Genomic DNA, 25396 nt, shown 5'->3' with positions numbered 1-25396 from the left:
GGGCAAGGTCCTTTAGAGTGTTGTTGAGCAGAGAGATCATGACATCCTCGTTCATTGCTAGTTTAAAGTTGCTACACAGGTTGATATGTTGGTTCAGAAAGGCTTACAGAATGCTTTCATTTATTAGTCGAGGTATTGAGTTCAAAATCATGTTCCAACTTGGTAAAACTCTTGTTGAGCCATGTCTCGAAGACTGCATACAGTTCTGGTCACCCCACACTTGGAAGGATGTGGAGGCTTTCGACAGGGTTCAGAATATGTTTACCAAGATGCTGCCTCATTTAAAGGGTGTGTACTATCACCACAGGCGTGATCAAATAGTTGTTTTCACTGCAGTTCCAGAGACTGAGAGGTGATCTGATACATGAAGATGGAGGGATTTGGACATGGCTTAGGGAGGAGGGATTAGTGGGTTTGGTTTACCAATGACGGACTGGGCCAAATGTACTCCTTCTTACAGGCTCTCCCGTAGAATGGCATCGATGCTTCCGTATCAGGCCACGATAAAACCAGTCAATATACTTTCTAACATACATCTGTAGAAATTTGTCAGTCTTTCAGAAAATATGTCAAACTTTGTCAAGCTTCCAAAAAAGCATAGCGTTTTTGGTGACCTTCCAATTCTCCTCAAATTCCTATTAAAATATAGCCGACGACATACCTTCCTTATAGCTGCATCAATGTGTTGGGTCCAGGTTAGGTCCTCGGATATACTGACACCCAGGGACTTAAAATAGCTCCCTCACTTAATTTCTGATCCCTCCATGAGGATTGGAGTGTGTCATTCTCTCAACTATTTTATTGCACCTGTCCTCATACCTGAACCCTTTTCAGTGCAAAAGCACTCTGGAAAACATGCTGAGGAATTCTTCCATGTGCAACAATGTCAATCGTCTGAGATAACAGAGCTGCAAGCTGAATTCACTGTTCTTTGTTTATTGTCAATTCACAGGAAGATATTTGTGAAAGTCTGAGATGCATATTCCAACATAGCTGTCCAGGAGACAGCAGGTAACCATTTGGTAAGTAAAAATCTGTTAAGAGCTGTTACGAACACTGCATTCCAGTCATCCATCACTCTCTGGGTCAAAATCCTACCTCTCACATGCCCTTTGAACCCACAACTTCTCACTTTAAATACCTGTCCTTTGGTATTTGACACAATTAGTATCCTCAGTTCCAAAATGATTAAAAAGTGTTATTAGAAGGAAAGGCGATGTAACACAATGGTAAACATGCCTCTGTCCCAACTTTTGTTGAGTGTGTTGCAGCCATCACATTCTAAATTTGTGCATATTTACAAAATAAAATTAAGTTGGTCAGTAAAACTATTGAAAATCGTTTGATTGTACATTTGTCAGTTAAAGTTTTATTTAAAGGTAACGTGAATTAACATATCACAGATTATTGTTTTTATTGTATTTTGGAAAATATCCCAACTTTTCTGGAAATGGGTTGTAATTTTCTGTCTAATATTTTGCCGATTTTAATGTAGTCTTCTCCCACAGTTGTAATATCTATACCCCTGCCATGGTTAAGGACTTCACATTCAAAGTCAACACCACCTCCACAGTGACCATCAGCATTGGTGAACCACAAGGCTGTGTGCCTGGTGCTTGGTGATGGTGTGGCTAAGTACAACTCCAAGGCCATATTTATGTTTGCAGATGACACCACTGTTGCTGAATGATTCAAAGGTGGTGACAAATTTCCCATCAGGAGGGAGATGGAGGATCTGGTTGAATGGAGTCACGACTACAAGCTCTGACTCAACATCCGCAAAACAAAGTGCTGATCCTTCTCTGCAAGAGGAGGAAACAGGAGGGCCATGAGCCAGTCATCATCAGGGTACTGGAGTAGAGAGTCGGTTACTTTCAATTCCCTGTCATTATCATTTCAGAGGATCTGTCCTGGGACGGACAGTAAGTGCCACTATAAAGAAGGAGCGGCAGTGACTCTACTTAGAAGTTTGTGTATAATCGACATAACATCCAAAACTTTGATATAACTTATATGGATGCACGGTGGACAGTATCCTGACTGGTTGCAGCACGGCCTGATATGGAAACACCAAAACCCAGGAACAGAAATTGCCTACATAAAATAGTGGATACAGCCCAGTTCATCACAGGCAAAGCCCTCCCATCATTGAGTTCATTTTCATGGTGTGCTGCTACAGGAAATCAACATCCATCATCAAGGGCAGCCTTCCTCTACTTCATGCTCTCTTCTCGCTGCTGCCATTGGGAAGGACGTACAGGAGCCTTACGACCCACACCACCATCTTCAGGAAGAGTTATTACCCTTAGGAGTTATTAGTCCTGCTGTTGAAACAGTGTGGAAAACTTCAGTGAACTGATTCCATAAACTACAGAGACACTTTCAAGTATTCTGCCACTCATGTTCTCAGTATTATTATTTTTTATTATTTGCACAATCTGTTTTATTTGGCTCATTTGTTGACTGTCAGTCTTTACTGTTTATAGTTTTCATAAATTCCATTGTATATATTTTCCTGTATATCCCTGAGAGGAAATGAATATTAAGGTAGTGTAAAGTGACATATGCATATGTTGATAATCACTTACTTTGACTGTGACAGTGTTTGTTGGGTTTTCCCCAAAACAGCAAACGATTGTTTACAAAAAAATATACGAAATGCAAACATCAAGTATTTACAAGACCGTAGAGCGTCAAATTCTGCAGATTTTCCCGTGTAGGTGTCAAATTAAAATGTGATTATTGCAGTTTGAAACACAGTCAATTACCGTGGGATTGGGGGTGGGGGTGTCACCGTTCCTGGATATTCCCCTCTATACTCATTCTATTCACAATGTTCGAAAGTTTCCCTGCGGCTCCACTGATTGACTCACGATCACGTGACATACGAGAAGCCGACCTGTTGCGCACTGACGTCATGGAGTGCATTCCTGCAGCGACGACGTTGCCCGGGAAACGAACAGCGATGGCGGGTCTGCGGTGAAGTGGACTCGGTCTCCACTGTGGGAATCGGCCTCTGCTCTTCCTGCCCACGGAACAGTGAGTGTCTGTCAGCGCCTCACCGCACCGGCTCTCTGCGCCAAGTACAATATTTAAAGCACAGTTAAACGGACAGGAAAGTTTGAGAGGGATAGGGGCGGAATGTAGGCGGATGGGACGAGTTGGGAGACAACTTGGACAGCGTGGATGAGTTTTACCGAAGGGACGGTTTCAATTCTGTATAAATCACTGACTCTATTTTGGGAGGTTAAACCAAGGCAAGATGTACACAGCGAATGACAGCTTCCTGGTGAGTTTTAATGAATAGAGACTTAGTCCTCCTGAAATTCAGTGTTCCAGGTTCTGTCTCCAGTAACTCAGCACTTGGTCTGTCTCCTACCCTGCACTGGTGATCCAAATGCTCATTCAGATGGTCCTTAAATACCAGCCTGCACCGGCCTTGTAGGCAGTGTGTTCCCTTCTGGGGAGAGAGGAAGTTTTTCCTCAGATCCAATTTAATCACACACTCACCTCTCCTTAAACTTGTTGTACACAAGTAATACTCGTCTGCATTAAGTTCCAACTGCCACTTTCAGCCCATTTTTCAAGCTGGTCCGAATCCCACATCAAAATTTGCTAGCCTTCCTCCCTGTACACTGCATCCCTAATCTTGGTGTCATCTGCAAACATAACGATCTAGTTTACCACATTCTCCAGCAGATCATTAATACAGATGGAAAACGACAAATGATCCCGCACGGGGAAGTTAAACCAGGGCAGGATGAACACAGTAACGACAGGTTGCTGGGAAGTGTTCATCAACAGAGACTTTGTTTGTTTCTGCCTCCACCACCTCCTCTGGCAGCTCATTTGGGATACCAGCTATTCTCTGCGTGAAATATTTACCCTGCAGATCCCCTTTAAATCTCCATTCTCTCATCTTAAAACTAATCCCTTTCGTTTTAGACACCCAACGGTAACAGTCTGTGTCTCTCTAAGCTCTGTATGACTTGGATAATTTTATCTGCCTCCATCTCCTCACTCTTCAGATCCTCTAACACCACCTCTCTGTCACTTTAAAAATAACCCCTCCAGTTTTAGGATGGAAAAAGTGGCCCCGTCCATAGAAGTCCATGGGAGTGAGATTTTCTCTCCACCCATCCCTAGCAGATGTCCCTTTGATCCATGAAAAAGGATCTCTGTCCACATTCATCAGTTCTATATTCATATATGAATATATGAATATATTAATATATATGAATATATTCTAGCAAATTTCCCTGAGTCCATGTGCCTTCTTGCTCTAACACATCTAATTCATCGTTCTATATCAACTGGGAGTGATACAGAGCTTACTACTCTGCAGGTTCTGCTTTTTATTTTCTCTCTTATTTCTGTAAGTTATCTGTACAGGACCACATTCCCCCTTTTCCCTATGTTTTTAGTACTAACATGCACCATTTCTCATGATGTCCGGCTGATCAACCTTCCCTTTGAAATGTTCTGCAGCTGCGCCCGGACCATCGGAGCAGCTGGATTAGGCCATTTGTCCCATACAGTCTGCTGGGAATAAGTGGTCATGACAGGACTCTTATCCCTCACAACCCTGTTCTTGTCCCTTTTGTCCATAACTCCACAATCAAGAACTTCTGTCTACAATATATCCAATGGCTTGTCCACATCTGTCTGTGGCAATGAATTCCACAGGTGTACTACCCTTTACTAAAGTAATTTCTCCTTATCTCTGTCCTAAAGTGGTGTAATATTATTCTGAGGCAGAGCGCTGTGACTCTAGACTCCCCCAATATAAAAAAACATCCTCCCCATATCCACTTTTTCTAGGCCTTTCAGTATTGGAGTGGTTTCAATGAGATGATCCCTCATTCTTCTAAACTCCATTATCAATCCTCAGCTTCTGAGTAGTATATTCGTTCTGTATAATCATCCTTGCTTCTGTGTAGTCGTCCTCTCAAAATGAATGCTAACATTGCATTTGGCTTCCTTACCACCAACGCAAACACTATGTTTATCTTTAGGAAATCCTGCACATCTGAGATGTCCCTGACCCTGATACCATGGAGGTGACACACTATCCTGGCATCTCCCTTGCTGCCACAGAATCTCCTGCACATCGTGGTGAAGGAGAACATCTCCGGCACCCCTTCCATCATGGTGGTCACACAACAATCTGCAGCCTGACCTCACATGTGACCAACTCACTGAATCTCTGGTCTCAGCATCCTGGTTGATCCTGGGTCCATCCATCTCCAGCTCCATTTCCTTCACATGGGCAGTCACATTTTGAATATATTCTAGCAAATTTCCCTGAGTCCATGTGCCTTCTTGCTCTAACACATCTAATAGTTCCATAAACTTCAACAAGGTCTTCGTCAACCTCCTTCACTGCAGTCCCAGCCCATTCAGTCTTTCCTTGTAACTCAAGCCCCCAGTTCAGGCGACATTCCTGTGGTTATTTTCTGCAGCTTTCCAGCTTAATGACATGCTTCCTACAGTACGGTGTCCAAATCTGCACAGGGTCCTGTTGCTGTGACCTAATTAATGAATTTTAAGACTGTAATGTGATGTCCCAACTCCTCTCAGTGCCTTGGACAATAAATGTATGCAGGTTCTTCACCTTCTTCAACACTGTCTACCTATGTTGCTACTTTCAGGGAACTATATACCTGTATCCCAAATTTCTCCTGTTCATTCAGACTCCTTAGGACCTCTGCCATTCACAGTGTATGTCCAGACCTGCTTTAACCTCCCCAAATCCATCACTGTGCACAATAGAGTAAAGAGAATCACAGGGGTATGAGAGAGGAGCTGACCAAAATTGATCTGAAAAGAATACAGGCAAGTATGGTGGCAGAGCAACAATGGTTGGAATTTGTGAAAGCAATTTGGAAGGTATGGGATATATACATCAAAAAAAGGAAGAAGTATTCCAAAGTCAAGATGACACAAACGTGGCGAACAAGTGAAGTCAAAGCCAACATAAAAGTCAAAGAGGGGGCATATGGTAGAGTAAAAATCAGTGGGACATTTGAGGATTCAGAAGCTTTTCAAAGCGAGCATAAGTCAGCTAAAGTCATTAAGAAAGAAAATATGGAATACAAAGTTAAAGAGAGGCAAGCGTACATATTGGACCATTAAAAACTATGCTGGAGTGGTAGTAATGGTGGAAAAATTGATTAAGTATTTTGCGTCAGTCTTTGTTGTTAAAGGCACTTGCAGTGTGCTAGGGTAGGAACTGTGTGAGGTTGTCATTACCAGGGAGAATGTTGTTTGGAGATTCAAAGGTCTGAGAGTAGATACATCACCTGGAGTAGATGGTCTGGGCCCTGAGATTCTAAGAGAGGTGCTTGATGAGATTGTGGATGCATTAGTAATGATGTTTAAAGAATCAATTGACTCCGGCATGGTTCCAGAAGAACAGGAAATTGCAAATATTGCTCCAAGAAGGAAGAGAGACAGAAGAAAGAAAATTATAGGGCAGTTAATCTGACCAGGGTGATTGGGAAGATGTTGGAGGCAATTGTTATGGTTTTCGGGTACTTGGGCCAAAACCTCAAGGAATTTTCTCAAGGGAAAATCTTGCCTGACAAATCTGTTGAAATTATTTGAAGAACTAACAAGCAAGATAGACAAAGAAGAATCAGTGGATGTTAGGGAATTTGGATTTTCATAAGGCCTTTTACAAGGTGCTACACATGATGCTGCTAAACAAGTTAACTGCCAAAGATACCATGGGAAAAATATTAGCATGGATAAAGCAGAAGCCAATTGGCAGGAGGCAAAAAGTGGGAACAAAGGGAGCCTTTTTCAGTTTGTTGCCAGTAATTAGTCATGCTCTGCCCAGGCGTCTGTGTTGGGACGGCTTCTTTTTACCAGATATAGGAGCAGAATTAGGCCATTTGGCCCATCGAGTCTGCTCCATCACTTCATCATGACTGATTCAGTTGTCCTCTCAGCCCCACTCTCCTGCCTTCTCCCCGTAACCCTTCAGGCCCTGACCAGTCCAGGAGCTATCAACATATCAGTGACATGGACGATGATGCGAAGATGGCAGAGAGGCAGCAGATTTGATTCAGTAGAAAGGCTGGAAAGGGATTCAGACAGATTAGAAGAATGGGCAAAGAAGTGGCAGATGGAATACAGTGTTGCTTAAGTCTACGGTCATGCACTATGGTAGAAGAAATAAAGGTGTGGACTAGTTTCTAAATGGAGGGAAAATTCAAAAATCTGAGGTACAAAGGGACTTAGGAGACCTCATTCAGGATTCCCCAAAGCATAATTTGCAGGTCGAGTTGGTGAGGAAAGCAAATGCGATCTTAACATTCATTTCGAGTGGACTAAATAAAAAATCAAGGGTAAATATTGAGGTTTTATTAGGCACTAGTGAGGCACATTTGGAGTATTACGCACTAGATTTCAAAGAATGAGGGATGACCTCATTGAGACCTATTGAGTTTTGAAAGGCCTGAATGTGGAGAGAAAGTTTCCTAAAGAGTGGGAGTCTAAGAACTGAGGGCAGTCTTTTTGGAAAGGAGCTGAGCAGCAGTTTCTTCAGTCAAAGAGTGGTGGATCTGTGGAACAAAACACTTAATACTGGAGCAACTCAGCAGGTCAGGCAGCAGCTATGGAAAAGAGAGCAGACAACATTTCGAGCTGAGACATTTCAATAGGACTGGAGGGGAAAAAAGTATATTAAAAGATGGGGCTATGGGAATCTATGGAATTCCTTGTCACAGGAGGCTATGGAGGTCAAGTCCTTGGGTATTTTTAAGGCAGAGGTTGATAAATTTTTGTTTGGTCAGGACATGAAGGGATACGGGGAGAAGGCAGGAGATTGGGGCTAAGTGGCAAAATGTATCAGCCATGATGAAATTGCCGATCAGACTCAATGGTCCAAATGGGTAATTCTGCTGCTCTATCTTATGGTCTGACACTGTAACAACACTTGTCTGTTTCTGCATCAATAAATGTCAGTGCACTATTCACTTTCTGGACCTTGTACATGTCTGATCTAATGAACCTCCCGCTAAACCCATCTCTATTTTGTTGTGCAGGACACCTGCACTATCTCAATTTCCCACTTACAACTTCTCTGCACAATAATACTGTGAGAGGCCTCCTTTGGTCAGGGTAGACCATGTATGTTGTGTTGTAGCTGATCAGATGCACAAGCCTGGGCAGAATAATATGGAGAGCAAACTGTCGCCAATGTAGCGAGCTCCCCCTTTCTATGCATTGGATGAACTCAAAGGAACGGCAAAGACGGATACAGTTTGGCACCAGCAGCGCCACTGGAGTTGCCAGTCAGTGTTGAACTGAATGTAGGACTGCCTGAGGGACTCCAGCTCCAGATTTTTTTCCTTGGGTTTTTTTCCTCCCAAAGTCTTCCCCATGAGTCGGTACAGCCATAATTCAGCAGAGATTTGAGATCAGAATTTTGCTTCTCCTAGATAAGCTGCCAACCACATGAAAGAAACCCCATCTGCCCAAAGAGACTGGTTTTAAGAAAACTGGTAAAAATGTTTCTGCTGAGCTTAATAGCTGAGGCGCATGTCATGCCCTGGAGCTGCACTTGGTTGTCAGAGGCTATTTGAGGTGCACATCATTGGGAGCTTTTAATATGTAGTGGGAATTGGTCCAATTACCACCTCTGTCTGTAACAACCTGAAGGAACCACATAAATTATAGTTTAATTACTCATCCTATATCTGCTCACACTATCACATGTTCCCACATTAAATTCCACTTACCAAGTATTCTACTCAGCCAGCTTCTCCCTATCCTCTTCCGGAGACCAAATATCCCATCGCATGTCCCCACCACATTCCCCATTATTGACATCTTTGGATCCCTTACTCTCTGCCCCATCCTCCTGATCATTTGTATCAATAGTAAATAATTGACAGCACAGAAGTGGTCCCTGGGACACTCCACTAGTTACATCATCCCAGCCTGAAAAAAATCTGTTTATTCTGTTAGGTTCCTCTCAGCCTTCTTCACAGAATGTCCTGGACTTTTGTTTGGGAGAGCACCTCTGCACTCAACCAGGGCTTCTGGTGGGCTGTGAGATGACTGTTCTTGGGGTACCAATGTCAAAATACATTTAGAGATATAGTAGACAACGGAGGAGACAAACTCCTTGAGGTCTGTGTCTGCTCTGTTTGTGGCAGCCTCCTTGAACGCCTCTCAGTCAGACTGTTTAAAAGAATACTGAAGCATGGAGATTAGGCCACACAGTGTTGTCCTTGACTGGTTTCTTAATTTTCATCCTCAACAGAGTTGTTTCCCAGGTCTGTGTGCTGAGACCATTCCTATATACTCTGCTCAAAGATGACTGCAGAGCCAAACACCCGAGTAATTACATTGCCATGTTCGCTGGTGAGAGGACAGTGGAGGGGCTCATCATCAGCAACGATGAGATTGCGTACGGAGGAAGTGGAAGAGCTTCAGGCCTGGTACCAGGCAAGTAACCTTTTGCTCAGTGTCAACAAGACATAGGAGGTGGTTCTCGACTTCAAGAGAACTCCCACCTCACACCTTCCTTTAGGTCGGCAGATCACTAAAATATGTCAATGTAGCAATGTACTACGTACAGAGCTGGAAACAACAACACACAGTCAGTAAGTCGTTTCGACACTATTTGATTCAAACTTCACGGCGCTGGCTTTTTAATCCCTTGCTCCTGCCCTCTCCGGGCAGAAATGACGTCAGAGGTGCAATACCAAAATCTTTCCCCACGAGTGGGCTATTTGTGAGCCAGTTCGCCTGCACAGAAAGTGGGTCGCTACATCAATTTCATTTGATCACATAAATCTTTACTAAATAAATTGTTATTTCTGCATTTATTACAGACTCCTGCACCTCACCAACCATAGATGTGAAGTTAACAGGACCACAGTTACTTGGTTTTGTCTTCCGCCCTATTTCAACAATGGATTTCCACTCCACTGAGAACTTCCTGGCACACAGTGAGTTTTACTACAATTTATCAGCACTTTCTTTCCAGCCACCCTCTGTGAAACCCTTGAGTGCAGGTCATTGGGACCTGGTAGTGTTTACTTTTAGTCCCATTAGATTTTCCCTCCTGATGGCAATTGTTACATATTATTGCACAATGTTGAAATGTCATCATTAAATATCTGTGGGATGCTTGCTGTGTCCCCACTATGAACACCAATGCAAATTATTGAGTCGACTTATCTGTTTTATCCTTGTTCTTTTTAGTTTTTGTTTCTCATCACTGGTTCCTGAAAAATTCACACTCGTCTAGTCTACCAGCAGCCGTTGCCTCTTCATCTGTTCTTCGATTTTGTATTTTCCTCTACTGTACCTGGTTGATTAGTCTAATCAATACATGGACTGAGGCAAACACAGACAAGATGCTGGAGGAACTCAGCAGAGACTTGATATTTCAGTCTGAGAACCTCCATCAGTACTACGACTAGGGCATACAGGACAGCAACAATTACAGGACAACATCACCTGACTGTGCAGGTGATGCTTCCCTCACAGATGCGCTGAATAACTTGTACGCCTGGGTTGATGCAGAAAATGACATGGTGGCGAGGATGTCCACCTCTTCTACAAATGACCAGGTGCTGTGTCTCACTGTGGCCGATACGAGAAGAGCCCTGTGCAGGGTCAACCCACAGAAGGCTGCTGGGCCAGACAACATTCCTGATAGAGTGCTCAGAGGATGTGCAGACCATCTGGCAGACATTCTCACTGACATCTTCAACATTTCACTGTGCAGCGCCACAGTTCCAACATGCTTCAAGGTCGCCACCATCGTCCCTGTGCCAGAGAAGTCTTCAGTGTCCTTCCCAAGTGACTACCATCCCATTGCACTTACATCCATCATCCTGAAGAGTTTCGAGAGGCTCGTCATGAGGCATATCAAGACCCTGCAGCCCCCCCACTGGACCCCCTGCAGTTTGCATACCGTCCCAACCGCTCAACAGATGACACCATTGCCACCGCCCAACACCTGGCCCTAACCCACCTGGACAAAAACGACATATATGTTTGGATGCTGTTCATAGACTTCAGTTCAGCATTCAACAAAATCACCCTCAGAAACTGATTGGAAAGCTAAACACCTCCCTCAGCAACTGGATCCTAGACTTCCTGACTGGAAGACCTCAGTCAGTCTGCATCTCCAACACCATCACACTGAATACGGGCTGTGTTTTCAGTCCACTGCTGTTCACTCTGCTAACCCACAGCTGTGCTCCAACACACAACTCGAACCACATCATCAAGTTCAGCAATGACAAGACCATGGTGGGTCTCATCAGCAAGAATGACGAGTCAGCTTACAGAGAGGAGTTGCAGCAGCTAATGGACTGGTGCAGAGCCAACAACCTGTCTCTTAATGTGAACAAAACAAAAGAGATGGTTGTTGACTTCAGGAGGGCGCAGAGCGACCACTCCCCGCTGAACATCGACAGGTCCTCGGTAGAGATCGTTAGGAGCACCGAATTTCTTGGTGTTCATCAGGCGAAGAAACTCTCCTGGTCCCTCAACACCAGCTCCAGAGCAATGAGAGCCCAGCAGCGTCTCTACTTTCTGCGAAGTCTGAGGAAAGTCCATCTCCCACCCCCCATTTTCATCATATTCTACAGGGGTTGTATTGAGAGCATCCTGAGCAACTGCTTCACTGCCTGGTTCTGAAATTGCACCATCTCAGATCACGAGACCCTGCAGTGGATAGTGAGGTCAGCTGAGAAGATCATTGGGATCTCATTTCCTGCTATCACGAATATTTACATGACACACTGCATCCGCAAAGCAAACAGCAATATGAGGGTCCCTGTGGACCCCTCATACAATCTCTTCTCCCTCCTGCCGTTTGGGAAAAGGTTCCAAAGCATTTGGGCTCTCACGACAAGACTATTTAACAGTTTCTTCCCCCAAGCTTTCAGACTCCTCAATACCCAGAGCCTGGACTGACACCTTGCTCTGTTGTCCTGTTTATTATTTATTGTAGTGCCTGCACCTTTTTTTGTGCACTTTACGCAGTCCTGTGTAGGTCGGTAGTCCAGTGTAGCTTTCTCTGTCTTGTTTATTTATGTAGTTCAGTCTAGTTTTGTACTGTGTCATGTAACACCGTGGTCCTGAAAAACATTGTCTCATTTTTACTATGTACTGTACCAGCAGTTATGGTCGAAATGACAATAAAAGTGACTTGACTTGACTTGACTTGAAATAAAGGGCAGAAGCCAGTGGGAGGGGGTGGATTACAAGGCAGGTGAGACCAGGAGAGGGGCAAGGTGTGTTGGTGGGGGGAGGGGTGGTGATGTGAGATGCTAGAAGGAGATTGGTGTAAGACCATAAGACCGGGGCAGAATTAGGCCTTTCAGTCCAACGACTCTGCCATTTCATTACGGCTGATCCCAGATACCATTCAACCCCTTACACCTACCTTCTCGCCATTACCGCTGGTGCCCTGACCTATGAGTAAACTTTCAATTTCCACTTTAAATATACCCACTGACGTGGCCTCCACCAGAGTCTGTGGCAGAGGATTCCATAGACTCACTACTCTCTGGCTAAAAAAAAATCCTCTTTACCACCTATTTGAAAGGTTACCCCTCAATTTTGAGGCTGCACCCTCTGGACCTGGCTATCCCCATGATAGGAAGGAGCCTCCACACATCCACCTTATCCAGTCAATCTCTAATATAGTGCAGAGGTTTAGTGCACAGTTCACTTCAAAGTAATATTAATTCAGTTTAATTACTGCAGTTGAAACAATTCGTTAAACCTTCTTTGATCAATTGGACACAGTGATCCATATTCATATCTCAGAATCAATGCTATCAGCGTATAACGGCATCAGACATAGGAACAGTATTTTTTCATTCGGCCCATGGAGACTGCTCCTCCATTCTCAAGTCAAGTCAAGTCAGCTTTCACTTTCATTTCGACCACAGCTGCTGGTACTGTGCATAGTAAAAACGAGACAACATTTTTCAGGACCATGGTGTTGCATATCACCGTACAAAAAAAACCTAGACCGAACTACGTAATTAAAAAAAAACTGAACAACAGAACACAGAGAAAGCTACACGAGACTACAGACCTATACTAGACTGCATAAAATGCACAAAACAGTGCAGGCATTAGAATAAATAATACACAGGACAGTAGGGCAAGGTGTCAGTCCAGGCTTTGAGTGTTGAGGAGTCTGATAGCTTGGGGCAAGAAACTGTTACATAGTCTTTTCGTGAGCGCCTGAATGCTTTGGAGCCTTTTCCCAGATGGCAGGAGGGTGAAGTGGTTTTATCAGGGGTGCATGGAGTCCTTCATAATGCTGTTTCCCTTGTGGATGCAGCGTGTAGTGTAATTGTCCGTAATGGCAGGAACAGAGACCCCGAAGATGTTCTCAGCTGACCTCACTATCTGCGGCAGTGTCTTGCGATCCGAGATGGTGCAATTTCCGAACCAAGCAGTGATACAGTTGCTCAGGATGTTCTCAATACAATCCCTTTAGAATGTGATGCAGATGAGGGGGTGGGAGATGGACTTTCCTCAGACTTCGCCGAAAGTAGAGATGCTGCTGGGCTTTCTTTGCTATGGAGCTGGTGTTGAGGGACCTGGTGAGATTCTCCGTCGGGTGATCATCATCAGACATAGGAATAATATTATGTCATTCGGCCAATGGAGTCTGTTCCCCCATTCTATCATCAGACATAGGAACAGTATTATGTCATTCGGCCCCTGGAGTCAGATCCTCCATTACATCGTGGCTGATTTATTATCCCTCCTAATCCTGTTCTCCTGCCGTCTTCCCATAAAGTGTGTCACTCTTAATATTTAATAACTTACTTACGTCCGCTTTAAATATATCTAATTACTTTACCTATAGAGCCATCCGCTTTTAATATACCAAATGTCTTGGCTTCGTCAGCAATGAATTCCACGGATTCTTTTCTTGTATGTCAATACATAAGCTTTCCGTTTGGTGCCGTCTTCTTCCACAAACCTGTCCCAGATAATAAAGCTGCGGGCCTCAAATTTTTCGTCTCCTACACAACGGTGTGAAACAACATCCACGTCTCGCCCAATGGATTCCTCTCCCTAAAGTTCAAACTTGAAAGATTAATCTATATTTATTACCGAAGTATATACACATAACCACATGAAAATCCACAGTAAATACAACGAAACACAACAGAATCTTTGAAAGACCGCACTCAACAAAAACAACAAATGAGTAATCAAACGACACTGAGTAAACAAGAAAGAACAAACAAAATACTAATAATAAATCAATAACCAATAACATGAAATCAGCAGTTTTGAGAGGGGCTGTGGGAAGAGAGCATGACCTCCAGGGTCGGGGCCCTGTATTCCGTTTATATGTGCTCAGCGGTGGGGAGGCCTTTACTTGTGTAGGACGGGGTCCATTCATTAATTTCTGTGAGTTTTCCCGTAGAAAGGCACTGGTGGTTCCATGCCAGGTCCTCATGCCTTCAGTCAATGACTCTCCACCTACACATCTATTGAAGTCTGTCAAAATTTTAGATGACATGTAGAGCGCTGCGGTGCCTTCTTTGTAATAGGAGGTATGTGTTGGGCCCAGGAGAGATAACCTGAAATGATAACACTGAGGACTTTATATTTCCTACCTCATCTTTCCCTCCCTGCTACTCCCTCGTCCCTCAGCATCCGCACTGTGATCTCACTCGGGTTTTCTCATAGATTCCCTTCTCACTTCCTTCATTAAATTTCTTGAGCCGAGTTTGCCAATTCATTCCTATAATTCCAATTCATTGAAAGCTTAAAGACCTCAAAATGTTTCCAGTGTTTCTTACATTGTTGCTTTCCAGAGCGCCTTCTGTCCAAAGGCAGAACACGCTGCCAGGAGGTTATGGCCATCGTGTACTTATTGATGTCCAAATGCAACTAATATTTAGCCAATTCCTCTCGGTTATTTCGAGGCCTGTCTTTCGTTGAATATGCCCACTGTATTCTCATATTTACTCCTTCAGTTTTCCAGCCACAGCGTTTTCTGCATTTAACTCGTGTGTGTGTGTGTGTGTGTGTGTGTGTTTGTGTGTGTGTGTGTGTGTGTGTGTGTATGTGTGTTTGTGTGTGTGTGTGTGTGTGTGTATGTGTGTTTGTGTGTGTGTGTGTGTCTGAGTGAGTGAGTGAGAGAGCTAGATTCACCATCTCATATAACATCACTTTAATGTTGGGAAATCATTCCCAGACAATAGAAACAACTGATATCAAGAGACTGCCTCTTGGAGGGAAAGGCTCCATTTCTGTAATCAAAAAAGGACTTTTAAATACATTTTCTACCATTTGCTTTGGTATGTGTTGATAGTTTTTATTCAAATAATCAATTTGGGTTTTATTTTTGCTATATAACAACATTTCTCTGAATACATACTTAATCAAAGATTTGAGGAGATGTTATGAGGAAGCAGATTCACTGGTTTCGTATGTGAGATAGAAGACACTGATCAACACTCACAAAGTTCTTGACGAACTCAGCAGGCCAGGCAGCATCAATGGAAAAGAGAACAGTCGAGGATTCGGGCCGAGACCCTTCAGCAAGACTGGAGGAGACAAAAAAAGATGAGTGGTAGAATTAGAAGGTGGAGAGAGGAAAAGGAGAAGCAAGGCGATTGGTGAAACCGGCAGGGGCTGGGGTGAAGCAAACAGTTGGGAAGTTGTTTGGCAAAAGAAAAGAGGGAGTCTGATAGGAGTGGACAGATGGACATGAAAGAAAGCAAAGGGAGGAGGAGAACCAGAGGGAGGCGATGGGCAAGCAAGGAGATACGGTAAGAGAGGGAACAGGAGAAGAGGAATGGTGAAGGGGGATCCATACTGAAATTTCGAGACATCCAGGCAGGTTCGGACTGACTGGCGGAGCAAGCTGGAAAAGCTGGATAGTCCTTCTTTGTTCCTGAACTAAAAGCTGAAACTGCCGAAAATACTTCGCAGGCGAGGCAGCGTCTGTGGAGAGAGAAACAGAGTTCACAATTCAGATCGATGACATTTTACAGCTCCGAGCTCGCAGGTAGACGGACGGAGTCTCACCGAGTCTATGCAGGGTAGCCTGAGCTGGGTGAAGGCACGGATTTCCCTCGCACTCTCCTTTCTGACTCTGTTGTGTTCTCGCACAGGTGTAAAAACTCTGAACTAAACACCAAGTATAAACCGGGCAATGAGGGGCAATCCCAGTAATATTAACCGTTTACTGTTCACTCTTCCGCATTAACGTATGATGAAAACTGTTGATAGAACAATACAAAATATATACAGTATTTGTTTCCTTCTTGGCATCATATCTTCATCATAAATACTTGTAAAAAGAAAACTACAACAAACTATATTTGATTAAAGTACAACATACAGTCAGAATCTGCCTAAGCCATCAACTGTTTTAAATACAATTCAACACAAACTATCCGCAACTCATTAAATAACAAAGAACATAAAGATTATCAACCGTCATTACTTTTATGAGAAATAACAGTACTTTTTTACTTTTTACTTCAACATATCGATTATCTTATGAACTTACAGCGTTGCTTCTATGATGTTTCTAGTGCGTAGAAAGAAAACTTTTCTCGCGCTTATCCTGCACACATAAGCTCCCTCCTTCCTGATTCTCCAAATCGGTATTTTCCCACAGGATGCAGCGAAACTGGGTGTGACATCATCGAATTCCGCGATATAGCACAGACAATGAATTTACTTTCAACAACCTTAACTTTAACTAGAAAATTATTACAAACGAATTACTAAAGCGAAAATATAATACAATAAACGAATGCCTTCAGGGGAACACACTCCACACCTGTCCTTTGTAAGGTCACTAAGAACATAATACAAACTTCAGTCTCTAAATCAGTCCTTAGGTAAAAGTAGAATGACTTTTGCAACTGGCCATTGGTAAGTTTTCACATCACCTTGCTTAACCTTCCTGACATATTCATCCTTCCCAGGGAGTGTGGCAGTGATTCTAGCCATTGGCCAGCAGTTGCGGACGATCTGCTTGACTCTGAGCGGTACTAAATCTCCAACTTGAAGATTCCTGCGAGGCTCTGTCCACTTTTGTCTATGTTGTTTTACGTATTCAGGCAACAATAAATATATGTGTTCGGCAAGGGTTTCTTATAACAAACAATACGTTTATTAAACACAGAAAACAAACCCACCAAAAGTAAACAAACACTACCGTAACCGGAAACAGCTGCTGAGCGGCAGCCCAAACAGTTCTTAAAGTGATATTCCAAAAAAATTCTTAAAAGTGGTATTGCCAAAAGTTCGATATGCTCACAGTCCATTTAAAAGGAGAGACTTTACAGGACGATTTAGGTTCTCTTTCACGTAGCTTGCTTCGATCCCCGACGTCGAACTTCCCACGAAGAATTTACCAAACAGAACGGCTTAAAGGCACTGACCTTTCCTTCTCCACTACCTTCAATCCTTTCTAGTTAAACCTAGGGATTAAGACGAAGTTAGTCAACGAAATCCTTCCAAATAAGGATCAAACAAAGGTTGGCTCCGTTTCATCGTAGAAAGCGATTCTCCTCGATCTTTAACTTCCAACTTCCAATCTTCACTCTCCACTAATTTCGAACTAACAGGATCGTAAAGAACCTGCTGGCAATGACCTCTTAAACTTTAGGCATTAAATAAAAACTTCATCTTTCAACTAAACTGCGTCAGCACTTAAAACACGCAGTGGCATGAAGTCAACCTGGCAAATCCAGCCACGAACTGCCCCTCCTCACAGGGTGGGGTCTACCTTTTATAAACTGTAGAAAAAAACCGTCACATGAGCTCTACTGGCGGGACAATGACGTCACCACCATCACAAGACCATCACCTCAAGTCCAGTACAGATTCAACCCCAGTCACGTGACAAGGGCTCCACTGTCATGTGTCACGAGTACGTAACAGTTGCGACAAAGTGAGATATTCATGTCTCCAAAGAGACCAGAACTGATTTGAGAGTGCCTGAACCTGTGTCCATTGTTTTGTGTACAAATTATTATCCTAGAAGTCCCCAGGTGGAGGGGGAGATCCTGTCTTCTGCGGAAGGAGCATTAATGGAGAGAGTATGAAAGGGCTTTCCAGGTCAGAAGAGACAGGTAGGCGTGGTCGTGCATTTATATTGGATGAAACCTCTGCCATTAGTGTGCACAGTACTTCGTGGGTCAGTCGGGTGCGTTGCTGCAGAAACACTGAATCAAGAATCCTTCTGGCGATACCAATCATCCGCTCCCATGCGCCTCCCATGTGAGAGGCGTGTGGTGTGTTGAACTCCCAGTTGCATTCCTGCTGACTGAGGTACCTTTACACCGTCTTGTCCATCCCGAGCCCCTTGGACGCTCCAACAAAGTTCGTGCCGCAATCAGAACTCAACTGCTTTGCAGGGACTCTTGGTGCAAAGAAGCGCCTGAGAGCATTAATGCAGCTGGATGTATCCAAAGATTCGATTACATCGATGTGCACCGCTCTCGAACTCATGCAGCTGAACATATTGGCCCACCACTTGCTCTCTGCTTGTCCTCCTCTTGTGCGTCTAGTGGTGATAGTCCACGGACCAAATACATCAAGCCCCACATATGTAAAAGGAGGGCAGGCTTCACTGCATTCTGATGGGCGGTCCGCCATACGTTGAGCTTCCATCTTCCCTCGCAGTTTCCTGCAGGTTACACATTTGCGGAGTACTGAATTGATCAGTGTTCTCCCTCCTAAGATACACAGTCCCGGTGCCCTGATTGCTGCTTCCATCAGGTGACGGTCCTGATGCCTTAACTGTTCATGATGATGGCGAGAAAGCAGTAAGGACACATGGCTGTCTTTGGGTAGGATTACTGGGCTCTATTCTGCAGCTGAAAGGCGACAGTCTATTAACCAGCCTCCAATGCAAATTAGATCGCTCCTCATGATGGGGTTGAGTTTCCTCAAAGGGCTGTCCTATGGTATTGGTTTATTAGCTTGGAGGGCCGTAAACTCCCTTGCAAAAGCTGCTCTTTGAGTTGCTTTAAGGATGACATCCTTTGCCTGGGCCAATTCGTCAGCAGTGTACCTACGTGGGATATGAAGCTGTTTTAGATCCTGAAGTGAATCTCTCCAAGCCTCCCATCTGTTTAGCATGTCTTCTGGTAGGGGAGTATCCCAGTTGGAGGGCTGAGAGATAAGTTCCCTGAGATGGGCTCTTCCTTGGATCGTAACTGGTGCCAGTAGACCCAAGGGATCAAAAACACTGTTGACAGTGGAGGGAACTCCAAGGCGGGTGAATGGCTTGATCATGGTAGACACGGAGAACGTGAATGTGTCAGTTGTAATCTCTCAAAGGAGACCCACATTCCTTTGTATGTGTATGTTTTTTTCCATCTAGATCTAGGACTTTGATTGCCGGAGCACAGTCATCGTGTGGAATTGCCTCCATTACTGCCTGACAGTTTGATGCAAACTTGTGCAAGTGGAGTTTTGACTCAGCGAGTGAGGCTTGTGTCCGTCGGAACAGATCGATTGCTTCGTCTTCTTTCTGTAGTGATATCAAGCCGTCACCGACATAGAAGTGCCTTTCTACAAACTTAACGGTGTCATCCCCGTGCTCCTGTGCGCCCACTCTCATGGCTCTTCGCAGTCCATGGATGGCCTCGGCAGGTGATGGACTATTGCCGAAAACATGGTCTTTCATCCGGTACTCAATGACTTCCTTGTTCTTGTCATTGTCCTTGCCCCATAAGAAACGGTGGAAATTGCAATGGTCTTCCTGTACTAAGAAGCAAAGGAACATCTGCTGGTTGTTCGCCAGGATTGCGACCTTCTCCTCCCGGAAGCGCAGCAGGACTCCGAGAAGAGTATTGTTGAGGTCGGGGCCTGTGATGATCACGTCATTAAGGCAGATACCAGCGCACTCTGCACTGGAGTCGAAGACTACCCTGATCTGATTGGCTTTTCTGGGTGGTAAACCCCAAATGTTGGGAGGTACCAGGACTCCTGACCTTCTCTCAGTGGCGGTGCAACTTCAGCATGTCCGTTAGCGAAGATCTTCTCCATGAATGCTGCGTATTGATGCGGCATCTCAGGTTTCCTTTTCAGGGTTTTTTGCGAAGACGTGAACCGCTTGACTGCTTGCCCTTTGTTGTTTGGCAAGCGCTGGCATGGTTCCCTGAAAGGTAATGTGGCGACCCAGTTATTTGCTTCGTCTCTGAAGACTTTGGTGTCCATTATTTTTAAGAGGACGGCGTCTTGTGGTGATGGAGCAAGTTTATTATCATGTTCAGATTGAGCGAAGACTGACTGTCCCAGCGTCTTGTCAGTTACTTTAGTACACTTGTTAAAGCTCTGTCGTGCTTCCTTAATACATATGTAGCTTGTGCAGGGTTAAAAAATTGAATGGCGGCCATTCTCTTACACATTGGCCTTCAGTATGTTAACTGTTAGTTTGTGTACATTGCCAAGGCAGATCTCTTCTATCATCACCCAGACCAGATCCAGTCGTTGGGCAAAGGGGTCGTCGTGTGGTCCAGTGACCTGCTCCCTAAACTTGTGCACGTGGAGAAAATCTTTTCCTAATAGCGGGAGTAATTCTGATTTTGGATCCAGTTCTGGGATATGCTTGGCAATGTGGTGGAGATGTGGCTGGTGTAACACTGCACTTGGCGTCGGGATCTCAGTGCGGTTATTCAAAATTTCATTGCACTCTAAGAGCGGAGGGAGACAGATGACAACGTTAACATCCAGAGTTTGATGATAAGGTGATGAGAGAAATTGATGAGGGTAGGGTCGTGGATGATGAGTAACCGATTTCACCAGGACATTTGACAATGTCTCTCCTGGGCGTATCAAAAATAAATTTTCAAACTTACCTCAAATCCATGTCTCAATATTTTGTAACTCTTTTAATAAAACCGTGAGTGGCTCTTAAAAGAGCTTTTGATTTTCCCGTTTGTTTTGTCAGTAAACTTGACTTCACTTGGAGCTGGTGTACTTGGTCACCGCCTTTGTCCCTTCGGACACGGCGTGCTTGGCCAGCTCCCCGAGCAGCAGCAGGCGCACGGCGGTCTGGATCTCCCAGGAGCTGATGGTGGACCGCTTGTTGTAGTGAGCCAGGCGGGAAGCCTCACCCGCGATGCGCTCGAAGATATCGTTCACGAATGAATTCATGATGCTCATGGCCTTGGAGGAGATGCCGGTGTCGGGGTGAACCTGCTTCATCACTTTGTAGATGTAGATGGCGTAAGTCTCCTTCCTCGACCTCTTGCGCTTCTTGCCAGTCTTGCTCGCCGGTTTGGACAGAGCTTTCTTGGCGCCCTTCTTGGGAGCGGGTTTCGGTGCATCAGGCATTTCCCCTTCGGCTTCAAACACAATAATAAGCAGAAGCTGTTCCGAGCCCGGACTAAATAGCCAGTGCCCAAAGTGGTATGTTAATGAGGATGGGAACGCTGAGCATTTCCATTGGCTGTTTGGAGAAATGACTCACCAATCGGAACGCTGGGGGATGGGAAGCGGCGCCAATGTGTGGCGGTTACCGCTGTCGTTTAATGCGGGAGGAAGTACAGAAGGGCAGAGACAGGCGGGGGTGAGGGCTGAAATTGAAAAGGGAAACGCAAATTTCAAAAGCAGAATGAAAATAAAATCAGATGAAATGTTGTAAAATTAAACACGAAGACGTTCAGTTCATGACAGGGCAGCAGGGGAGGGAAGGAGAGATTTGAACATTTCAATGTAAAGTTCAAATCGAGCTTATTTATGCACAGGTGAAAGGAACAACGTATTTGTAGCAGCATCACAGACACGTTTCATCGGACACAACATTGACAAGAATAACTGGAATTAAATATGAATTATACCAACATATTCAAATAGACAGAGGACTATCAGAACAAAATCAAAATAACAAAGAGATTATGCGGGCAGTCGGAGAATCACCCTTTTGACTTTCTTCATCTCGTCACTCTCGATTCAGAGTCAGGCAACACTGCCACTTTGATCTGGCCCATGCCTTCATTCACCAGGTCCAACACTTGCCCTTATTGGATCTTCCCCCTACTTACACTAGTAATCGTGTTTGTGAGTGTGTGGCCAGGGTTAGAATGGGTGGGTGCACCTTCTTAGGATTAGGTTTGACGGTAGGGCTGGTGGATGTATATGTGGGGCTGGGAGAGATAAGGCTGTGGAGTTTAGTATGATGAGTTATGTGGAGCTATGGTGGAGAGGGTAGTGGAGCCACTTTAATCTACCCGATGCCTTTCATTAATGTGGCCTGACCACACTTGGCTTAAAGAACCGGGTGTGCTAAGGGATACATCATCAGTACTGCAACCTGGGGTTATTGGGGGTTTCAGGTCGTTAATCATGAGATTCCTTTGGCCAGGTGACCGAGCCAGGGTTGATCAGACCCAGCTTGTGTTTAGCCCATCGACCAAGATAATGACAGGCATGTTGTGGATATTTTAGACCTTGTCCCTTGGCTGTATTTTGACCATTTGTAGAGTTCAATGTTCTGAGGCCTAGTAATCAGGCTTTACCTCCAAGTAAGGTTCAACTTCCATACTTTAAATTTACATCTGTCTTTATTTTGTATCTGTGTGCCTGGGATCGCATGGGTTAAATTAACAGTGTTTACTGCAGTACAAAGTAGTGATTAAGGTGTGCAGATTCACCCATAATTCTAAAGTATAAAAACCTCCGAAATCCAGAACTTTTTCTGTTGACATGACGTCACAAATGGAGAATTTTACCACAATTAATTGGCTTGTCATATGAAGAGCCTTTCATGGCTCTGGGCCACTCTTCCCTGTAACATCGAATAAAGAAAGGTTACCAAATTGAAACTGATCAAATAGTGCAAGGGCTTCATTGAGTGGATGTGGAGAGGATTTTTCTAGTGGTGGGAGTGTCTAAAACCAGCCCACACAGCTTCAAAATAGAAGGACATCCTTTTAGAATGGAGATGAGGAGGAATTCCTTCAGCCAGAGAGTGGTGATTCTGTGGAATTTTTTGCCATAGGCAGCAGTAGAGGCCAAATCACTGTTTACTCTTTGTCATACAGGCTACCTGTACTGATGAGTTCCTCCAGCATCTTGTGTTGCTTTAGATTTCCAGTATCAGCAGATGCTCTCGTGTTAGTGATTTACGCCTCATTCTGAGGGTTTCTTTCCTCAGTTATGGAATGCTCCTTCAGGGGAAAGATGCTCGTTGCCTGTTGTCTGTCACATCCTGATCGAATCTAACAGATTTCCTCATTTTCTCATTAACTGCAGGGAATATAGACTTAGCCCACTCCTCTCACATAACCAACCCTCCATCCCTGGAACCAGTCCAGTCAGTGTGGGGAACAGTCACTGCGCTCCCTCGATTGCAGGGATATCCTTCCTGAGGAAGTGTGACCAAACCCGGACATTACATTCAAGTTGTGCTCTCACCAGGGCCCTATAGAATCCAGTGAGACATCTGTACCCCTCTTCTCCACTCCTCCTGGATCACAGAACAAAATAGTGTTTGCCTCTCTCATTACTTGTTGTATCTGCATGTTAACTCAAGTGATTTGTTTACAAGGACACCCAGGTCCCTCTGAACATCCCCATGTGGAAATGACTCTTACAGTTTGATCCTGGGAATGGGTGATCTCACATTTCCCCACATTCTGTTCCATCTGCCCCATCCTCAACCATTCACTCTCCTGTCGACATCCCCCAAACCTTCTCACTACTGACACAGTCCATCCCAATCTGCCACAGCAGCAGACATACTCACTGAATTATGCAGCACAGAAACAGGCCCTTCAGCACAACACATCCATGCTGACCAAGTGGACAAAGAAAACCATTGTCAATTACCTACATTTGGCCCATGTCCCTGTGAAACTTCCCTCTCCACAGTGCAAGAGATATTGCAATGGTGCCCACCTATACCATCACTGGAAGTAGTTCGTTCCATGTAAATAGCGCATTCTGTGTACAAACCCGCTCCTCATGCTCTCATTTAATTCTTCCCTCTCTCACTTTATGCCTGTAATCTCTAGCTTCCAACTCCATGACCCTGGAGATAACAGATTCACTACTGACCATATCAATGTCTGCCATTATTTTATCAGCCTCTCTAATGTCATATACACTCTGGTGAGAATGTTCCAGTCTATCCAGCCTCCTGTTAAATCCCTTTTGCACCCTCTCTAGTTTAATGTCACCCTCTGATCACTGGGCAACTATAACTGTACGCCGTGCTCCAAGAGTAGTTTCCCCAAGTTTGGTAGAGCTGTAATGTGACGTCACGGTCCAGTGCCCAATACTCTCCCGATGAATGCAAGTGTGGCAAACACCACCTTCACCGTCCTGCCGACCTGTGTTTACACTTTGAAGGAATTCGATATCTGCACCCCGATGTCTCTCTGTTTTACAACACTCCCAGGGACCGACCATTCCCACGGCAGTTCTGCCCTGGTTCGTCATTGACAATGGAACACCTCACGTTTATCTGTCATTCCTCAAATCACTGACCTCATTCATCACCGTCCTGTTGTATTGCTGGTTACATTTTTTTCCACAATCCACGATATCACCAACTTTAGTGGCATCGGTAAATTTGCAGATCCGGGCATTGATATTGTCAGCCGAGTCTTTAATAAATAAATTGCCGCAGCAGACTTGACTCGATCCCTGAGTCACACTTTTGATCACAGGTCTCCAGTCGAAACGATGACTTTGTCTCCTACCACCAGGCCAATATTGTAGCCACTGCCCTGGATCACGGGATCTCTCCTTCCAGACACGAGCCTCACCAGTCTGAAGCTCGCAGGCTTTTCCTTGCAGCGATACACACAATGCCGGAGGAACTCAGCAGGCCAGGCAGCGAGAAAACAGCCGACGTTTCAGGCCTGGACCCTTCACCACGATCTGTAGTTTCCTGTGTTCGGTTTTCCTCCGATCCCAAGTTACTGCATAACATAACCCATCCTCCAATCCTCTTCCACTACTCCTGCCCGAGAAGGGCGCAGAGAGACAGGAGTGGAGGAGACAAAGTCAGAGTGACGGACAGAGCTGAGACCGGACTCTCAACTTCTACACCCGTCAATTTCCAGCGGTTTATCAGAAACACAGAGCTCCTGAGAGAGGAAAAACTCCCTAACACACCATTTAATATCTAATTCATTCAATTAAGATTTAAATGCATAATTACGAAATCCGTTCTCGAAACGAGTGAACTGCTTTCTGTCCGAGACGGATAAAAGGATTAAGATCGATCTTAATACATTCAGGATTTACGGTAATCACTGACTGGAACGGCATAATCACAGGAATATTTCAAGCGAAACAGATTAATCTGTTTCAAATGTAACTCAGCTGACTGTATCGATAAAAATAATTAAAAGGTTGTGGACACAGCTCCGTCTGTGAGGCGGTGGGTGGCTCT

General features: G+C 44.5%; 2 protein-coding genes and 1 long non-coding RNA gene across 3 annotated transcripts in view; all 3 read right to left on the bottom strand.

Moving 5' to 3' along the window:
* LOC132383845 (uncharacterized) overlaps window positions 1-25396 on the bottom strand; it is a 405546-nt gene that overhangs the window by 173110 nt on the left and 207040 nt on the right. The window lies entirely within an intron of this gene.
* LOC132383905 (uncharacterized) lies at window positions 13564-25106 on the bottom strand. The gene is made up of 3 exons (XR_009508791.1): window positions 24484-25106; window positions 16051-16244; window positions 13564-15966 (listed from the first exon to the last, which is right to left on the bottom strand). It is a non-coding gene; the product is annotated as an uncharacterized LOC132383905 (long non-coding RNA).
* On the bottom strand, window positions 20931-21327 carry LOC132383887 (histone H2B-like). Its single transcript, XM_059955087.1, has one exon. It carries the CDS (start codon window positions 21325-21327, stop codon window positions 20953-20955), a length of 375 nt encoding a protein of 124 aa, XP_059811070.1. The 3' UTR covers window positions 20931-20952.

Source organism: Hypanus sabinus, chromosome 31 (assembly GCF_030144855.1).
Source record: "Hypanus sabinus isolate sHypSab1 chromosome 31, sHypSab1.hap1, whole genome shotgun sequence".
NCBI lineage: Eukaryota > Metazoa > Chordata > Chondrichthyes > Myliobatiformes > Dasyatidae > Hypanus > Hypanus sabinus.
Note: the sequence above shows the minus strand (reverse complement) of the source record. Positions and strands in the feature narration are given on the sequence as shown.

Excerpts from the sequence above, each read along its gene's own strand:
- LOC132383887 (XM_059955087.1), bottom strand. The coding sequence starts at position 21,327 with ATGCCTGATGCACCGAAACCCGCTCCCAAGAAGGGCGCCAAGAAAGCT.